We start from the raw sequence: 18502 nt of genomic DNA on the forward strand, positions 1-18502 counted from the left end.
AAAACACCCAAAACCAACAAAACACAAACATTCCCCATGTCACACCCTGACCTAACTAAAATAATAAAGAAAACAAAGAATACTAAGGCCAGGGCGTGACAAAGTCTTATTACCACAGAGAAAAGATCATAAATTAAACCAAAATTATTTATAGACTGTTAGCCTTACTCTGTGTGGTCTGGAGAATGAATAGTTCAGTATATATGCCATTTGGCTGACACTTTTATCCAAAGTAACTTAGTCATGCTTGCATATGTTTCACGTATGGGTTGTCTTGGGTATTGAACCCACTATTCTGGCATTGCAAAGTGCCATGCTCCACCAACTGAGCTACAGAGGACCACCATGCAGTATCATGGTAGTGTCGAATGGGGGTATTGAATGGTAGTGTTAAATGAGTGTAGCAAGATGAGTGTAGCAAGATGGCGCCGACAGAGATGGTCGCCTCGCTTCGAGTCCTTAGGCCTTAGGCCGCATCTATGCACTATTTAGTTGTTTTATGTATTATTTCTTACATTGTTAGCCCAGAAAATTGTAAGTGTTATTACATACAGCCAGGAAGAACTATTCGCTATAAGAGCGACGTCAACTTACCAACATTACGACCAGGAATACGACTTTCCCGAAGCGGATCCTTTGTTCAACCCACCACCCAGGACATTGAATCTAATCCAAGAGGCCGACCCAAAACAACGTCGCAGAAGGGGTAGACGGGGCGACCTCCTGGTCAAACTTCGAAGGCGTACACACCACCCACCGCTTCCGAGTATATTACTCGCCAATGTCCAGTCTCTAGACAACAAGGTGAAAGAAATTAGGGCAAGGGTTGCCTTCCAGAGAGACATCAGGGATTGTAACATACTCTGTTTTTACGGAGACTTGGCTCTCTCAGGATATGTTGTCGGAGTTGGTACAGCCACCGGGTTTCTTCATGCGTCGCGCCAACAGAAATAAACATCTTTCTGGGAAGAAGGGCGGGGCTGTATGCTCCATGATTAACGACTCATGGTGTAATCATAACAACCTACAGGAACTCAAGTTCTTCTGTTCACCTGCTCTAGAATTCCTTACAATCAAATGCCTACCATATTATCACCCAAGAGTTATTGTCACAGCTGTGTATGTACCCCCTCAAGCAGATACCCTAGATGGCCCTCAATAAACTTCACTGTACTCTATGTAAACTGGAAACCATATATCCTGAGGCTGCATTTATTGTAGCTGGGGATTTTAACAAAGCAAATTTGAGGACAAGGCTACCTAAACTCTATCAGCATATTGATTGCAGCACTTGCGCGGGCAATACACTGGACCACTGCTACTCTAACTTCCGTGATGCATACAAGACCCTCCCCCGCCCTCGCTTCAGCAAATCTTACCACGTCTCCATTTTGCTCATACCGTCCTATAGGCAGAAAGTCGAACAGGATGTACCCGTGACTAGAACCATTCAACGCTGGTCCGACCAATCGGAATCCTCGTTGTCAAGATTGTTTTGATCACGCAAACTGGGAAATGTTCCCGGGCAGCCTCAGAGAATAACATTGATTTATACACTGACTCTGAGTAGATTTATAAGGAAGTGCATTGTAGATGTTCTACCCACTGTTACTGTTAAAACGTACCCTATCCACAAACCGTGGATAGATGGCGGCATTCACTTAAAACTGAAAGCGCGAACCACCACATTTTAACTATGGAAAGATGACTGGGAATGTGGCCGAATATAAACAGTAAAGGTGTTATTCCCTCTGCAAGGCAATCAAACAAGTGAAATGTCGGTATAGGGACAAATTGGAGTTGCAATTCAACGGCTCAGACACGAGACGTATGTGTCAGGGTCTACAGGCAATTACGGACTAGAAAAAGAAAAGCAGCCATGTTGGGGACACCGACGTCTTGCTTCCAGACAAACAAAACAACTTCTTTGCCCGCTTTGAGGATAATACAGTGCCACCTACCAAGGACTGTGGTTCCTCCCCAACCCTTCTCCATGGCCGACGTGAGTAAGACAATTAAACGTGTTAACCCTCGCAAGGCTGCTGGCCAAGACGACATCCCTAGGCGCGTTCTCAAAGCATGCGCAGACCAGCTGGTGTGTTTACGGACATATTCAATCGCTCCCTATCCCGGTCTGCTGTCCCAACATGCTTCAAGATGGCCACAATTGTTCCTGTACCCAAGAAGGGAAAGATAACTGAACAAAATGACTGTCGTCCCGGAGCACTCACTTCTGTCATCATGAAGTGCTTTGAGAGACTAGTCAAGGATCATATCACCTCCACCTTACCTGCCACCCTAGACCCACTTCAGTTTGCATACCGCCCCAACAGGTCCACAGACGATGCAATCGCCATCACACTGCACACTGCCCTATCCCATCTGGACAAGAGGAATACCTATGTAAGAATGCTGTTCATTGACTACAGCTCAGCATTCAACACCATAGTGCCCTCAAAGCTCATCATTAAGCTTGAGGAACTGGGTCTCGACCCCACCCTGTGCAATTGGGTCCTGGACTTTCTGACGTGCCGCCTCCAGATGGTGAATGTAGGAAACAACATCTCCACTTCGCTGATCCTCAACACTGGGGCCCCACAAGGGTGCGTTCTCAGCCCCCTCCTGTACTCCCTGTTCACCCATGACTGCGTGGCCATGCACACCTCCAATTCAATCATCAAGTTTGCAGACAACACAACAGTAGTGGGCTTGATTACTAACAACGACGAGACAGCATACAGGGAGGAGGTGAGGGCACTGGGAGTGTGGTGTCAGGAAAACAATCTCTCACTCAACATCAACAAAACAAAGGAGATGATCGTGGACTTCAGGAAACAGCAGAGGGAGCACCCCCCCAATCCACATCGATGGGACGGTAGTGGAGAAGGTGGAAAGTTTTAAGTTCCTCGGCCTACACATCACAGACAAACTAAAATGGTCCACCCACACAGACAGTGTGGTGAAGAAGGCGCAACAACGCCTCTTCAACCTCAGGAGGCTGAAGAAATTTGGCTTGTCACCTAAAACCCAATTGAGAGCATCCTGTTGGGCTGTATCACCGCCTGGTATGGCAACTGTACCGCCCTCAACCGCAAGGCTCTCCAGAGCGTGGTGCGGTCTGCACAACGCATCACCGGGGGCAAACTACCTGCCCTCTAGGACACCTATAGCACCCGATGTCACAGGAAGGCCATAAAGATCATCAAGGACAACAGCCACCCGAGCCCCTGCCTGTTCACTCCGCTACCACCCAGAAGGCGAGGTCAGTACAGGTGTATCAAAGCTGGCACCGAGAGACTGAAAAACAGCTTCTATCTCAAGGCCATCAGACTGTTAAACAGCAATCACTAACTCAGAAAGGCTGCTGCCTACATACAGACTCAAATCATTGGTCATAAATGGATCACTAGTCACTTTAAATAATGCCACTTTAATAATGTTTACATACAGATGATGTCGGAAGTTTACATACACTTAGGTTGGAGTCATTAAAACTTCTTATGGCTGAAAGGGCAGTATTGAGTAGCTTGGATGAAAGGTGCACAGAGGTGCCCATATTAAACGGCCTGCTCCTCATTCCCAGTTGCTAATATGTGCATATTATTATTCATATTGGATAGAAAACACTCTGAAGTTTCTAAAACTGTTTGAATTATGTCTGTGAGTATAACAGAACTCACATGGCAGGCAAAAACCTGAAGTTCCACTTCCTGTTTGTATTTTTTCTGGGGGTGCCAATTTTCAACCAAGCTCTAATTGAAATCACAGAGAGATATTGATGAGTTTTCACTTCCTACGGCTTCCACTAGATGTCAACAGTCAATAGAACTTTGTCTGATGAATCTACTGTGACGGGGGGCCGAAGGAGACAGGAATTAGTGAGCTCTGGCAGGAGGTGATCACGCATTGAACACGCGCGTTTACGTGAGAGTCAGCTCCGTTCCATCGGTCAACTGAAGTCGATGAAATTCTCCGGTTGGAACGTTATTCAAGATGTATGTTAACAACATTCTAAAGATTGATTCAGTACATCGTTTGACATGTTTCTACTGACTGTAACAAACTTTTGGACATTTCGTCACGTTATAGTGGACGGTAGTGGACGCGCTTTGGGTTTGGCGTTTGGTAAACATGTCCAAAGTAGCTAATTTGACATAAATAACAGACATTAACGAACAAATCAAGCATTTATTGTGGACCTGGGATTCCTAGGACTGCATTCTGATGAATTCATCAAAGGTAAGGAAACATTTATCATGTATTTTCTGGTTTCTGTTGAGACCAACATGGCGGCTAATTTGGCTATTGTTCTGAGGTCCGTCTCAGATTATTGCATGGTTTATTTTTCCGTAAAGTGTTTTTGAAATCTGACACAGCGGTTGCATTAAGGAGAGGTATATCTATAATTCCATGTGTATAACTTGTATTATCATCTATATTTATGATGAGTATTTCTGTTGAAACGATGTGGCTATGCAAAGTCACTTGATGTTTTTGCAACTAGTGAATCTAACGCGTCAATGTAAACTCAGATTTTTTTTATATAAATATGAACTTAATCAAACAAAACATGCATGTATTGTGTAACATGAAGTCCTATGAGTGTCATCTGATGAAAATAATCAAAGGTTAGTGATTCATTTTATCTCTATTTCTGTTTTTTTTTCTGCGTGGGATTAACAACAAGATTACCTTTAAAATGATATAAGACACATGAATGTCTGAGGAATTTTAATTATGAGATTTCTGTTTTTTGAATTTGGCTGCCCCGCACTTTTTTTGTTTTTGTCTTTTGTCATATCGATCCCGTTACCATTTTTCAACCACTCCACAAATTTCTTGTTAACAAACTGTAGTTTTGGCAAGTCAGTTAGGACATCTACTTTGTTCATGACACAAGTAATTTTTCCAACAATTGTTTATAAACAAATTATTTCACTTACAATGAATTATATCACAATTCCAGTGGGTCAGTTGACTGTGCATTTTAAACAGCTTGGACAATTCCAGAAAATTATGTCATGGCTTTAGAAGCTTCTGATAGGCTAAATGACATCATTAGAGTCAATTGGAGGTGTACCTGTGGATGTATTTCAAGGTCTACCTTCAAACTCAGTGCCTCTTTGCTTGACATCATGGGAAAATCAAAAGAAATCTGGTGTCAGTCACCCTAGACACCAGCAGGTGTCAGTCACTGTCAGACAGCCTCTGCCCACTCCCCAAATCCCCATTTCTCAGATACCACTCTGAACTTGGTGGCCTGAATCTTATAGGGCAAAGTTGGCATAGAGGGTCTGTTTACTGCACTCTCCCCCTGTACAATCCTAAGATATTTGAGCTATATACATTTGTTAAATAGTCATCGAGAGTATGGTGACATGGATTCTTCATTGGTAGAATTAATTCTAATCCTTGTTAGAATGAATCTCAATTGTCGGGAGAAAGTATCCTTTTTCAATTCTCTCATTGGTTGTAGCTCAGCTCTTTCCAATCAGAGAAGCAGCACCCAAATAAACAGCCTACCACATACCACAGACAGGGCGGGGCAGGATGGGAGTGAGGGTGTCGTGGGGGTGAGGGGTTGTGGTAGCGGTAGGGGGACCCAGGGGTACAGGGCTGTTGGGGTGGGGGTGGATGATGCTATGTGTGAAGCTGGGGCAGGGCAGGGTTTGTCTGTCTTAATATCAAACATGCACTGCCAGAACCTGACATCATCAACCCTCTCAACTCCCCTTCTAGACGGAGTGTTCCACCCTTGAATTGGAGCATCCCAGTCCCCTCCCTGAAAACTGACAGCCCTTGCTATTTTCCTACTAAATTCATCTACCTCCTCATCCTCCTCCCCCTTCACCACTTCTGTGTCTGCTATGATTGTCAAAACGCTGGGGAATACGATTGGCCCATTTCACCCTCTGTTTTCCCCTAATGAGAACCTTAAAGACTGCGACGCATCAATATTTCACAGCTCCACGGCGACATCTGAATATTTCCTTTTCATTTGGCCCATTCCAGGTCTTTGTTTATGCCTGCCAGACTGTACAGTCTCAGTACAGTCTCAGTACAGTCTCAGTATAGTCTCAGTACAGTCTCAATACAGTAGGGAAGTAGGGAAGTCAGCACATTATAATATCACTCAGGTTCATTACAGGCAGAGTGAGGGATGGAGAGAGTTGGGTTGCGTAAGCAAATAGATCTCCCCACTCTCTCTTTCTATTCTGTCTCTCTCTGTCTCCCTCTCCTCCCATGTGGATTAATGCTGACCCACCACAGTGTCTTTCTCTCCATGTTTCTGCTGGGTGTGTGGGTATTAGACAGTGCTCCCAAGCGATCTCTAAATGCTGTCTGCCTCCTTGGGACTATTCCACAGGGTGAAACACTACACTGCAGGCACAGTTTACACAGCTCCACTCCCACAAGCCTCTCTCTCACTTTCTTCACCTCTGTCTTCCTCTGTTTCCCCGTTCTCTATCCTTCCCTCCCCTTTTTCTCTCCACAGTCAATGGGCTTAGCATAGTTGATATGAAGGGAGAAGTCGGGCAGTGTGCTGTGCTGCAGGGTTGTGAATGATCTAATTGTGCAGGTCTATGACAAAGGGTGTGGGTCTGAGGCTGGGCAGGGCTTGCTCATCAGTCTGTCAGACATGGTAATCTGTCTCCCCCAGTGGAGGGCTGGAGTGAGTCCTTCACATATCCACCGCCGCTCTCTAGAAATGATCACTCATCTGCCTACTGAATATTTAGTGTCTTTGTGTATGAGGGAGGATGGGTAGGATTTATAAGCTTGTTTCAAGCCCAGGGCTTTTGTTTATGCTGTATCGAACTTTACAAACTTCACAGGCTGTTATCAGCTGATCAGTGCAGAGTGTGTGGTTTGTATGTATACTTTTCTATAGGTTATACATCTGTAATTGTCTTTGATGTGTATACTTAATGCGTTTTAAGTCATTAACACTATTTTTGCTTTAGTATTGATTTTTAGTCTGTATGCCTTGTCTATTGGATATGTTTTGTGTGTAACCATCTCCTTGCTGTATGTTAATTCTTTTAACCCTGTCTGGGCTGTGTAGGTTATAGTGTGTAACCATCTGTGTGCTGTGTGCCCTGCAGGTGGATGAGTTGTATGAGGTGTTCTGTATCCAGAGGAAGCTGAGAGAGGGAGCCAGTAAGATGAAGCAGGCCTTCTCTGCCTCTCCCTCCACCAAGGCCACCAGAGAGAGCATATTAGAGGTCAACCGCAGATACAAGGAGTACACAGAGGTATGGATGGATGGACCCACATATAAATCAGCCTGTTCACCGGCACTATACAGTCACCCACTGAGATCGAATACAGCCTGGTGTCAAAGTTCGTCTCCAGTTGTTTGTGTTTGAGCTGATCAGTCTCCTTTCCTCCCCAGAATATGAGCACGTTTGAGGTGGAGCTGGAGAACCTGTTGGGGGAATTCCATATCAAAATGAAAGGTAAGACTGAGGCCAGTGGAACTGCTGTTAGGGTAGACCGAAAAACAAACAAGCAATGATTTCACTGCTCAATTATCTCTGCCTCACTCTTTCTTTCTTTCTCCCAAACCCCTTCTCTCTCTCTCCCCCCCCCCCCCCCCGCCCCCTCTCTTTCTACTCTCCCACCCCGCTCTCGCTCACTGGCTTACTCACTCTCCCACCCACCCCTCTCTCTCTGCCCCCCCTCCTCTCTCTCTTCAGGTCTTGCTGGCTTTGCTCGTCTGTGTTCAGGAGATCAGTATGAGGTGAGATTAATTAATATAATACTTGACTCTCTCTTTCTCTGTCTTTCTCATTCCTAACAGGCCCTCCCTGTATCACAAATAGACAACTATATCTTTCCCAATCTGCAGACTGCCTCGAAAACGGCACTTATAAATATATAAAAACAACCGTTTCTTAGCTTATATCCTTCTCCTTGGCCCTGCATCTATCTTTAACCTGTATCTTTCTCTCACCCCCCCTCTACCTCCTCTATCTCTACCCATCTTTATCCCTCTCTGCCCTCCCTAAATCTCTCTTTGTTTCTCCCTCTCCCTCCTCTCTGTTTCCTCTCTCTCCCTCCCTATGTGTACTCTCTCCCTTTCTCTCTCTTTATTTCTCTCCTTTCCTCCCTCCCTCCCTCCCTCTGTCAGATCTTCATGCGGTATGGGCGTCAGCGCTGGAAGCTGAAAGGGAAGATAGAGGTGAACTCCAGACAGAGTTGGGACGGAGAAGAGATGGTCTTCACGCCCCTCATCACAGACCTCATCAACATCAAAGTACAATCAGTCAATCAATCAACCAATGAATTATATTTTTGAAGACATTTTTAAGTCAACATTCTTCAAAGTGCTTTATAGAACCAGCCTAGAGTACAGTAACCCAGCCTAGAGTACAGTAACCCAGCCTAGAGTACAGTGACCCAGCCTAGAGCACAGTGACCCAGCCTAGAGTACAGTAACCCAGCCTAGAGTACAGTAACCCAGCCTAGAGTACAGTAACCCAGCCTAGAGTACAGTAACCCAGCCTAGAGCACAGTAACCCAGCCTAGAGCACAGTACAGTAACCTAGCCTAGAGCACAGTGACCCAGCCTAGAGCACAGTGACCCAGCCTAGAGTACAGTACAGTAACCCAGCCTAGAGTACAGTACAGTGACCCAGCCTAGAGCACAGTGACCCAGCCTAGAGCACAGTGACCCAGCCTAGAGTACAGTGACCCAGCCTAGAGCACAGTAACCCAGCCTAGAGTACAGTACAGTAACCTAGCCTAGAGCACAGTGACCCAGCCTAGAGCACAGTGACCCAGCCTAGAGTACAGTACAGTAACCTAGCCTAGAGCACAGTGACCCAGCCTAGGGCAGTGGAGTTCAGTCCTGGTCTTGGGGAACCACAGAGTGCGCAGGCCTTTGTTCCAGCCCAGCACTAACCCACCTGAATGACCCTCTAACTTCCTGTCTTGACGGAGCTGAACAAGTCTAGCCACTCACATCTTGGTGGGCAGTGTGACCTTACTTCCTTTGTCTGGTCCAATCAGCTCTAACTTCCTGTCTCTTGTCCAATCAGGTTACCGAGCTGAAGGGTTTAGCCACTCACATCCTAGTGGGCAGTGTGATCTGTGAGACCAAGGACCTGTTCACGGCCATGCCTCAGGTGGTGGCTGTCGATGTCAACGACCTAGGAACAATCAAACTCAATCTGGAGGTCACATGGTTGTAAGTGGACTTAATTAAATGTCTCTTTGAGTGATGGACATATTTTTAAATTTCTGTTAGTGACAGTTGAATCAGAATCAGAGGAAGGTCACAGAGGAAGGTCACAGAAAGTTATTGGTGTGGTGCAAGGAGCAGAAAAACATGAACAACATGGAAACAGCAAAGGAAACGGAAACAAAACATATTGTATGACATAGTATCATAAACTACACAATACATACTACAGTGGTTAGTTACATCAGTGTACGTTGACTAGATGAAGTTATACTGTAACGCTGCCCTCTTCTGGAGAACCCGGGTGTCTGCTCCAGTGTTATAGCATTACCGTAGTTCATAGTTCTCTAATGGACTTCCCCTCCTAACTGTTTCTCTGTCTTCCCCCCATGCAGTCCGTTCGATGTGGAGGACCTGACCCTGTCTTCAGGCAACGTGAGCAAGGCCACCGCCCTACAGAGACGGGTGTCTGTCTACAGCCAGGGCACGCCAGAGACACCCACCTTCCAGGACCAGTCCTTCTTTGTGAGTCCCAGTCAGAGCGTCTTCTCCCTGGGGTGGGATAGGGGAGAGGAGTGGGTGTATGGCTTATAGCACAGCATCCTGCATACTAGCACCTGCCTGCTCACAACACAGGATCCCCCGTTGCACTAACCACTTACTCAGGATTGCTTTAAACTGTGAAACTGTGATTGTCTGTATATGTATTCAACATATATGTGTCTGTGTATGCTAACAAAGCAATGGTTGAGTCTGACTAACCCTAACCCAACTGCCACACCCTCCTTGCTCCCCATCCTCCCTCTAACCCCCCTCCCTCTCTCACTCCCTGCCTCCCTCCACCCACCCCTGCTTCCTCCCTCGTACCACCCCCCAACTCTGCACCCATTCCTCCTCCCTCCACCCCTCTGCTACCTGTGAGTGGTAAAGGAGTGGCACCCCCGCCCCTCCCCAACCCAGCATCGCTTCTCCTTCTTCCACGCCCTGAGGAACTCCCTGTTAGAGAAGCTGAGACGCAGTCGCTCCTTTGGCGACCTGGCCTCCCTCCGCCCCAGGCCCAAGTCCAGGCTGGAGGTCTATGTGAGTGAGGTCTGCTACGCTAGTACTAGCCCCGTTTACCCCTGCCTGTGTGCCTGTGCCTGCTTATTTGTTTGCATGGAGTGGCTTGTGTCAGCCTGTGTTCACGTCCCAGACTGACACAACAGTAGGAGGAGGGAAAGAGGAGGAGGCTGTGATGTCACTAGACTATCGGAGCACCTACAGGCTCTCTCTCCTCTCATCTGACTCTCTCTCTATATATATCTCTCTCTCTCCTCTCATCTGACTCTCTCTCTCTCTATATATCTCTCTCTCTCCTCTCATCTGACTCTCTCTCTATATATCTCTCTCTCCTCTCATCTGACTCTCTCTCTATATATCTCTCTCTCTCCTCTCACCTGACTCTCTCTCTCTATATATCTCTCTATCTCCTCTCATCTGACTCTCTCTCTATATATCTCTCTCTCTCCTCTCATCTGACTCTCTCTCTATATATCTCTCTCTCTCCTCTCATCTGACTCTCTCTCTCTCTCCCCTCTCTCTTTCTCCTCTCTCTCTCTCTCTTGCTCTCTCTCCCCTCTCTTTCTCATCCACGCTCTCACTCTCTCTCTCTCTTTCTCCTCTCTCTCTCTCACCCTCTTTCTCTCCCTCTCCAGTCCACCCTCCCTGACGACGTCTTTGAGAACGGTGGGTGTGGCAACTCGTGCAAGCGCCTCTCCTTCACCTTTTCCGATACGTCAGTCTCCTCTCTCAGCCCAAGCCTCGCGCCCGGCCAGTCCAACCCCGAAATCACTGTCACGCCGCCTGACACCAACCATTGGCCTCAAATACCCCCCAGGGAAGACAAAGGGGTAGAAGAGACGGTTCGGGTGCATGCAGACGTAGTGGAAGAGGAGGGTGAGGAGGAAGAGGAGAGTGGTGACAGCGGCGGTAGCGTGAGTGTTAGCCTGGTCAGCGAGGAGGTGGAGTCAGAGTGGGAGAGGGCAGAGTTCCAGCTTAACGTAGGTTCCTCCTCTCTCTGCTCGGAGAGCCAGTTGTCAGCTGTGGCTCCTGAGGATGTGTTCCTGGACCACGCTGGGTCTGACAGGGATGGAGATGAGGACGACAGGTAATATGTGATTGATGTTTTGTCTTTATGATGTTTATTGCACAGAGGCCAAATTAATTTCCCCTCAATTAACTTTTATTATAATCTATTAAATTCTATTCTATTCTATTGTCAGCTCGGAGCTGCTGAAGCCCGTGGAACTGGACACTGAAGAACCAGGCAGCTTGACCAGGCAACTGGTGAGGAGGCTGACGTCGTCCGACATTCTGCCCGAGGTGGTGGGTCTGAGCTGGGCCGGGGAGGGAAGCAGGGCCTTCCTGGAGAGCAGCCTGGAAGAGGCCCTGCACAGCCTGCTGCTGAGGCTGGAATCACTGAGACAACGCTGTAGAGAGCTGCAGGACCTGGAACAGGAAGTGATGCGCCTGGAGGACCTGCTCAAAGTGAGGCCTGGCTGCCATGTCCCCTGCGTCATTCCAAATAGCACCCTGTTCCCTAAGTGGTGCACTACCCCATGTGGCCTTGGCCACAAGTTGCACAATGTATAGGGTACAAGGTGCCTTTTGGGATTTGCTCTGGGATGAGATTTGTTTATTTTTCATAAAGATAAATGATCTGGCGGTTTTTAAGGGTGGTAGTTCATGTATGCTGTTAAGGTGATTGGAGCTTTATTGTGGTATTGACATTCATTAGAACCCCCCCCATGGCTGCAGGTGGTCTCTCCATTAGTATTAGTCTAGCCAACCCCTGGCAGGGCTTTTTAGGGCAGAGTATTTCAGGGTCTCATCTTTCCCTCAGTGCTGTCTCCCGGGCTACTGTAGCAAGTCGTCCATGTTCTTATAGCACCTAGTCTCTCTTAGTGCTAGCCCTCCAAGCAGGGTTTCAGCATCTCGTGACGTCTCTCCCTCAGTGTCGTCTCCCGGGCCACAGGAGCAGGTCGTCCAGCCTCAGCCTGACAGTTGAGAGTGCTCTGGAGAGCTTTGACTTCCTCAACACCTCCGACTTCGACGACGATGACACGGGTGATGACCATGCCCTCCACCACTCTGTGTTCTTTGACATGGAGGTGGAGAGGATTGGGTGAGTCAAGAGGGAGGGGAGGAGGGAAAGTCCCCTCCCCTGTACTCTCTCTAGTCTACTATACCCTCTGGCCCTACATGGGAGATGGTGGTAGTGACCCTGCCTGTCTCCTTCTCTGACCTCTAATCTCTCCCCTCTAACCCCACAGTCATGCCACATCTCTCCACAGACAATGAGATTCCACTGGGCCTTTGTGTATCCGTGTGTGTATCCGTGTGTGTGCAGTCGTGGAAAAAGTACTAAATTCTCATAATGAATGTCACCCAGTAAAATACTACTTGAGTAAAAGTCTAAAATTATTTGGTTTTATATATACTTAAGTATCAAAAGTAAAGATACGAATAATTTAAAATTCCTTATATTAAGCAAACCAGACGGCACAATTTTTATTTTTAATTTACGGATAGCCATGGTCACATTCCAACGCTCAAACATCATTTACAAACAAAGCATTTGTGTTTAGTGAGTCCGCCAGATCAGAGGCAGTAGGGATGACCAGGGATGTTCTCTTGATAACTGTACGAATTGGACCATTTTCTGTCCTGCTAAGCATTCAAAATGTAACGACTACTTTTGGGTGTCAGGGAGAATGTATGAAGTAAAAAGTACATACTTCACTACATTCCTAAAGAAAAGTAAAAGTTGTCAAAAATATAAATAGTAAAGTACAGATATTTCCGCCTAAATAGACATGCCCAAAAGTAACTGCTAATCATGTGTAATTACATGATTCTGACATGAAAAAAACTTGGTATATTTGGAAAGAAGACATCTGGGAGATTGAGGAAATGATAAGAAGATAGGAGTTACATAATTCAGAATACACAAGATCAAGCACACTCAAAATAACAATTTTTATTTTGAAAGTCATCTTTCATTGACAAACTATAAGTGAGTTATTGATGACTAGAGCTGGAAACACATCAGATGGCTTCTGCAACGTGAACAATATCGGAAAGAAATGGGATCGACAGACCTAACAACTAGACATGGTCAGATGTTTTAATAAGTGGTGTCAGGTGTGGCAACGGGACATTTCCAAATGTCCCTAAACCTCTCCAAAGTGGCATATGTCTGTAAATTAGATCATTCCAGTGTTTTACATATTTGCAATCCCTAAATGCTATGTGTATAAAAACACTCACTCAAACATTGTGGTGGTGTTATGGGGTATCCAGGGTACATTCAAGTGTCCTTTCAACCTCTCCAAAGTGTCCGAACCCAATTGAGATGGTTTGGGATGAGTTGGACCGCAGGGTGAAGGAAAAGTAGCCAACAAGTGCTCAGCAGATGTGGGAACTCCTTCAAGACTGTTGGAAAAGCATTCCAGGTGAAGCTGGTTGAGAGAATGCCAAAAGTGTGCAAAGCTGTCATCAAAGCAAAATAATCTAAAATCTACACTTTTTTGGTTGCTACATGATTTCATCTGTGTTACTTCATAGTTTTGATGTCTTCACTATTATTCTACAATGTAGAAAATAGTAAAAATATAGAAAAACCCTAGAATGAGTAGGTGTGTCCAAACTTTTGACTGTTACTGTACATTAAATATATAAACATGTCTTATCAAACACAAACTTGGTTACACATACACAAAGGTACAAAAATAAAAATAAGCGGAACTATTTACAAATGGCATTCATGTTCATTTTACATCCCAGGTGTAGATGATTAGATTTCACTTTCACCATAGCTTGTGCATGTCGTGACAGTCTTTGAAGCAGTCCCTCTCTGCCAGGAAACAAAAAGAGAACTGGCATTTTGAACAGAAGATCTGGCATTTCACCCTTTTCCCCCCTCTGTTTTGTGCAATGCTTGCAGTTCTTCCTTTTGTCTTTTGGCATATGTGTTGGATAATGGAGCTCACCTTGAGTGGGGGGTCTTGTGATGGTTGTGAGGTTGCTTTGGGCCCCCAATTCAACACCAGCTGCTCTCGGAAGGCCAACTGGGAGAGAGGGGTTTGACCTTTTGCTTTGGCCATCTGCTTGTGGAGAATGAAAGCATTTACTGTAGCAATGTCCACAGTGGTAAAAACAAAGTCTTATACCACTTCCTGGTCTTGTGGAGGACCTATCAGAGCATCAGATAGGTCACCGATAGGACACCCCTATGCTGGCATTGTAGTCCTTCACAGAATCAGGAATGGGGATACTTCCTCACCCGTGCCCCATTGGCATTTTCCACCCTCCTTGAGACATGGTCGTTATTGAATGCCTCATGCTGTGGGGTGAGCATGGTTACTTCCCTAATGTCCTTCCATTTCACAAAAAGCAGCGTGTTAGTCCTGATCCAACATATGGTCTGCCTCTCGGTTGTCTTTGTCATGTCGTTTACCTTGGTCTTTGGGAAAACAATTATTTTAGGACGAATGGTGCCACAAGCCCCTATTGTCTTTTTCAAGAGGTCTATGAAAAGCATGGGACTAGTATAAAAAGTGTCCACAAAGAGCTTGTACCCACTGTCACGTAAGGGGAAGTCCACTAGCTGCATGACAGAGTCATAACTAAGGCCCTTCCCAGTGGGTGTGATCGCCTTGCCTTCCACGTGTAGGCAGAGGCTGAATCTGCTAGCAGAAAGAGCTTGTAGCCCCATTTGTCTGATTATTTTTAATATATTGCTTTAAGTCAATTCGAGCCTTTGAGGCAACCATGCGCTTATCTATAGATAGATTTTGAGCAGGCCGGAAGTAAGTTTTGCATGCCTCCACCATGTCATGATAAAGGGGCTTGACTCTTGCAAGATGATCATACCCTGCAGTCCCCTTCTTCTGGTCATTGTCCTGATCCTTTTGTGTGTCACACATGTGAAGAGTACGGTTGATGGCCAAGAATCGGTTTTCACTCATGTTGGAGGTGGGGAACTCGAACCGACAGAGTGGGGACTTGCTCCAGTTGTCAACTAGTCTTAATGGTGACAGGTTTCCAGGACATCTTCCTTCCTTCCCCCCTGCTGCTTCTTGTCCCCATACTTGTTGATATGACTAATTAGTGTTCCAGTACAGAGGTGGTAAAGTAGAGCTGAAACAGCTGCAAGTATGTTTCATCACTGACCAACTGTGGGCCTTCAGGTCGTTTGGCTTTAAACCTAAATTGTTTTGTCTCCTCATCATCTTCAAGTGCTTCCCCTGCCTCTCCCTCTTCTCTGTTGAGGCCTAGATCTCCTCCCTGCCCCCCACCTCCAGATGAACTTGCAGACAGGGGAGTGGTGCCAGGGCCGGCAGTGGGGGTGGTTGAAGGAGGAGTGGGGTCTTTGTCGAGTGATGGATGTAGAACCATCAGACGGGGTGATTGACATAGCAGTGGGGGGTGAAGACCTTGGCCGGCGGGGGCGCTAGCTGGGGAGGGGTGGCTCCAAAACGTCATCATTCAAATCCTCTGCATCCTCCACTCTGTGGTGAATCAAATAAAGGGATATATTGTTCAGACAGAATTACAGTTGACAAAATTTACAAAACGACATTACTGTAAAGTAAAAACACCAAGCCTAAACTTTATCTGTACAGTGACTTGCATAGAAGGTGTGAAGCACACACACAACGCAAACAGTAACACTTTGGAGACGAAGGCAGAGGTGATAACCACAAATAAACAATGGCCTTGATAGTTTAGTGGGCTCTCCAAAGTTACAAGCATGAAACATAGAACAGCAAACAGTGAACTAATATGAAACATAGACAAGAACTACTATGTATGATATAACATTGAAATGACTTGTTACATAGGCCTATGTAAACTAAATCCAAAGCACAAAAAGCAGACAACTTATAAAAAACGAAATGCATATAGTAAATTAGCTATATAGTAAATTTGCTATATAAAGTCATGAAAATAATTTACTTACAGATCTAAAAGTGCATCCGATCGTTCTAGAAGGTAATCGTCATCGGCCCTGATCCAAGTCCGACTCCAGTATTTTATTCACCGCTTCTATGTCGGTATGCTTATTCATAGATGCTTTCTTTTTAAGTTCCTGTTTGATATTTTAGTTTTTCCCCCTTTTTCTTCTTTGTGCTAAAGTCATGAAATTAAAGCGATGAAATCTGTTTACAATGTAATGAAGCACGCGTCTCGTCTCTGAGCCAGGTAGCAATAGTTCACATTACGCATAAAAAGTTCTAGGCCTTGCTTTGTCCCACCCAGGTCAACTACATATCCCTGAAAAGCTTATCTCATTGGCTACAAGACTGTCAAGTTGCCATAGTAGCCAATCCTCTGTGTAATGGATGCCTACAGCGGCGTAAGCAGGCAACATATTTTTGATGCGCAAAGATATAGTCACTCAGTGGACATTCGATGTTGCCATTAAGTCATACATCAGATAACATGGCAATATGCTAGATTTGTTCCTACCAACCTAAAGATGAATACCCCCATGTAGCTATAGCTCAAACACAGACCAAATGGAAGCGTAACTTGTAAGATGTTTGCTGTTTGGTGAAAATGTTGTCTAAAATAAACATTTTGACTCTCGGGGCTGGTGATCAATAACGGTAGGTCACAAGCAGATAAATACGACCTGATCTGTGGAGTCCTGGCTTTCGGTGTGCATCAACGTATTCCGTGTTTATTTCGTATATGCTTCACAACGCTAACTGGAATGCAGATCAAATAGGGTCCCCAAATATGGGAACTTTACATTTAAGTACTTTTAACCACTGTGTGTGTGTGACTAACCCAGGCTGTCTTTCTCCCCCTCGCTCCCCCTCTCCTTCTCTCCCTCCATCTGTCTCTCTCTCCCTTTCTCCTACCCTATCTGTCCCTCTCCCCCTCGCTCCTTTTCTCCCTCCCCCTCTCCTTCTCTCCGCCTATCTCGCTCCCTCTCTCCTACCCTATCTGTCTCTCCCCCCTATCTCTCTCCCTCTCCCCCCTATCTCTCTCCCTCTCCCCCCTATCTCTCTCCCTCTCCCCTATCCTATCTCTTTCTCTCCCTGCTACCCCATCTATTTCTCCCCCTCCTACCCCATCTATTTCTCCCCATCACCCCCACTCTCTCTCCCTCTCTCTCTTTCTCCCCCTCTCCTTCTCTCCCCTATCCCTCTGTCTCCCCATCTCTCTCTCCCTCTCCTACCCTATCTCTCTCTTCCTCTCTCATACCCTCTCTCCTACCCTCTTTCTCTCCCTTCTACCCCATCTCTTTCTCCCCTCATCTCTCCCCCCTCATGTGTCTCCTCCTCTCTCATTCCTCATGTCTCTCCTTCTCCCCCCTTTCTGTCTATCTCCCCTATCTTTCTTTCACCCCCCCATCGGTCTCTCCTCCCCTCCTGTTTGTCTCTCTAGCCCTGTGCCTCTGTCCAGTGGAGTCAGGTTAGCAGTCTCCGCCAGGTGTAGGTTCTTTAGGGTTAGACCATTGTCTTGTTGCTGTCTGTGACTGTCTGTGTTGCTGTGACTAGTAGTACTCACACACAACAATTTCATGTTTGTAAGTTATTTCTTTATTCAGACAAAGGGTACTCCTATGGGATATCCTATGGCTCCTAACTATGTTAATTTGTATGATTTACTATGCAATCTGACACACGTCAAATCAGTTTCCTTGATCTTCTGATTTTGTGAGGATAATGTAACATACACTGATCTTTACAGGAAACCTACTGATGGTAACAGTTTGTTGATGGCTGTGATAGCTGTCACCCGCTTCCCTTGAAGAACAGTTTGACCTACAGCCAATTCTGCCAAATAAAAAGAATTTGCAAAAAACAATCAGATTGACAGAAATATGGCTGAGACGCAAATAAAATTCAAGGAGTTGGGGTACAAAAATGGTCAGATTAATACTGCCATTGAGAAAATCCAAAACAAATCAAGAGATTATCTATTTCAAGGACAGTAAAAGAAGCATTTGTGCGTTCTTACTACCAGCTATTCAAAGTGCTCTGAACAAATTAATGGAATCGTTCACAAACATTGGCACATTCTAAGAGCCGATGACAGTATTGGTAATGTGCTTTCGAACCCTCCCTTGGTCGTATTCTCGCAGGGCATAAATCTCAGAGATTAATTGGTAAACTCTGATTTACCACCCCAAAATACCCCTGCACAATGTCTATTTGCGCCTCTACCTACATTTACATTTACATTTAAGTCATTTAGCAGACGCTCTTATCCAGAGCGACTTACAAATTGGTGCATTCACCTAATGACATCCAGTGGGAC

At 45.8% G+C, this 18502-nt stretch overlaps 1 protein-coding gene across 6 annotated transcripts in view; it reads left to right on the forward strand.

The window, feature by feature from the left end:
* The window catches only part of ripor2 (RHO family interacting cell polarization regulator 2), a 140961-nt gene that overhangs the window by 99213 nt on the left and 23246 nt on the right, over positions 1-18502 (forward strand). For 5 of the 6 annotated variants that reach the window (XM_055876672.1, XM_055876673.1, XM_055876676.1 and 2 more), the window contains 10 exons: positions 7107-7256; positions 7397-7460; positions 7701-7744; positions 8135-8260; positions 9045-9193; positions 9583-9712; positions 10118-10267; positions 10882-11333; positions 11449-11713; positions 12181-12350. In XM_055876672.1, coding sequence (XP_055732647.1) covers positions 7107-7256; positions 7397-7460; positions 7701-7744; positions 8135-8260; positions 9045-9193; positions 9583-9712; positions 10118-10267; positions 10882-11333; positions 11449-11713; positions 12181-12350 — 1700 coding nt within the window. The remainder of the gene's footprint in view (positions 1-7106; positions 7257-7396; positions 7461-7700; positions 7745-8134; positions 8261-9044; positions 9194-9582; positions 9713-10117; positions 10268-10881; positions 11334-11448; positions 11714-12180; positions 12351-18502) is intronic. The other variant, XM_055876677.1, reaches the window with a different exon arrangement.

The sequence above is a fragment of the Salvelinus fontinalis genome, chromosome 22, assembly GCF_029448725.1.
Source record: "Salvelinus fontinalis isolate EN_2023a chromosome 22, ASM2944872v1, whole genome shotgun sequence".
Taxonomy (NCBI): Eukaryota; Metazoa; Chordata; class Actinopteri; order Salmoniformes; family Salmonidae; genus Salvelinus; species Salvelinus fontinalis.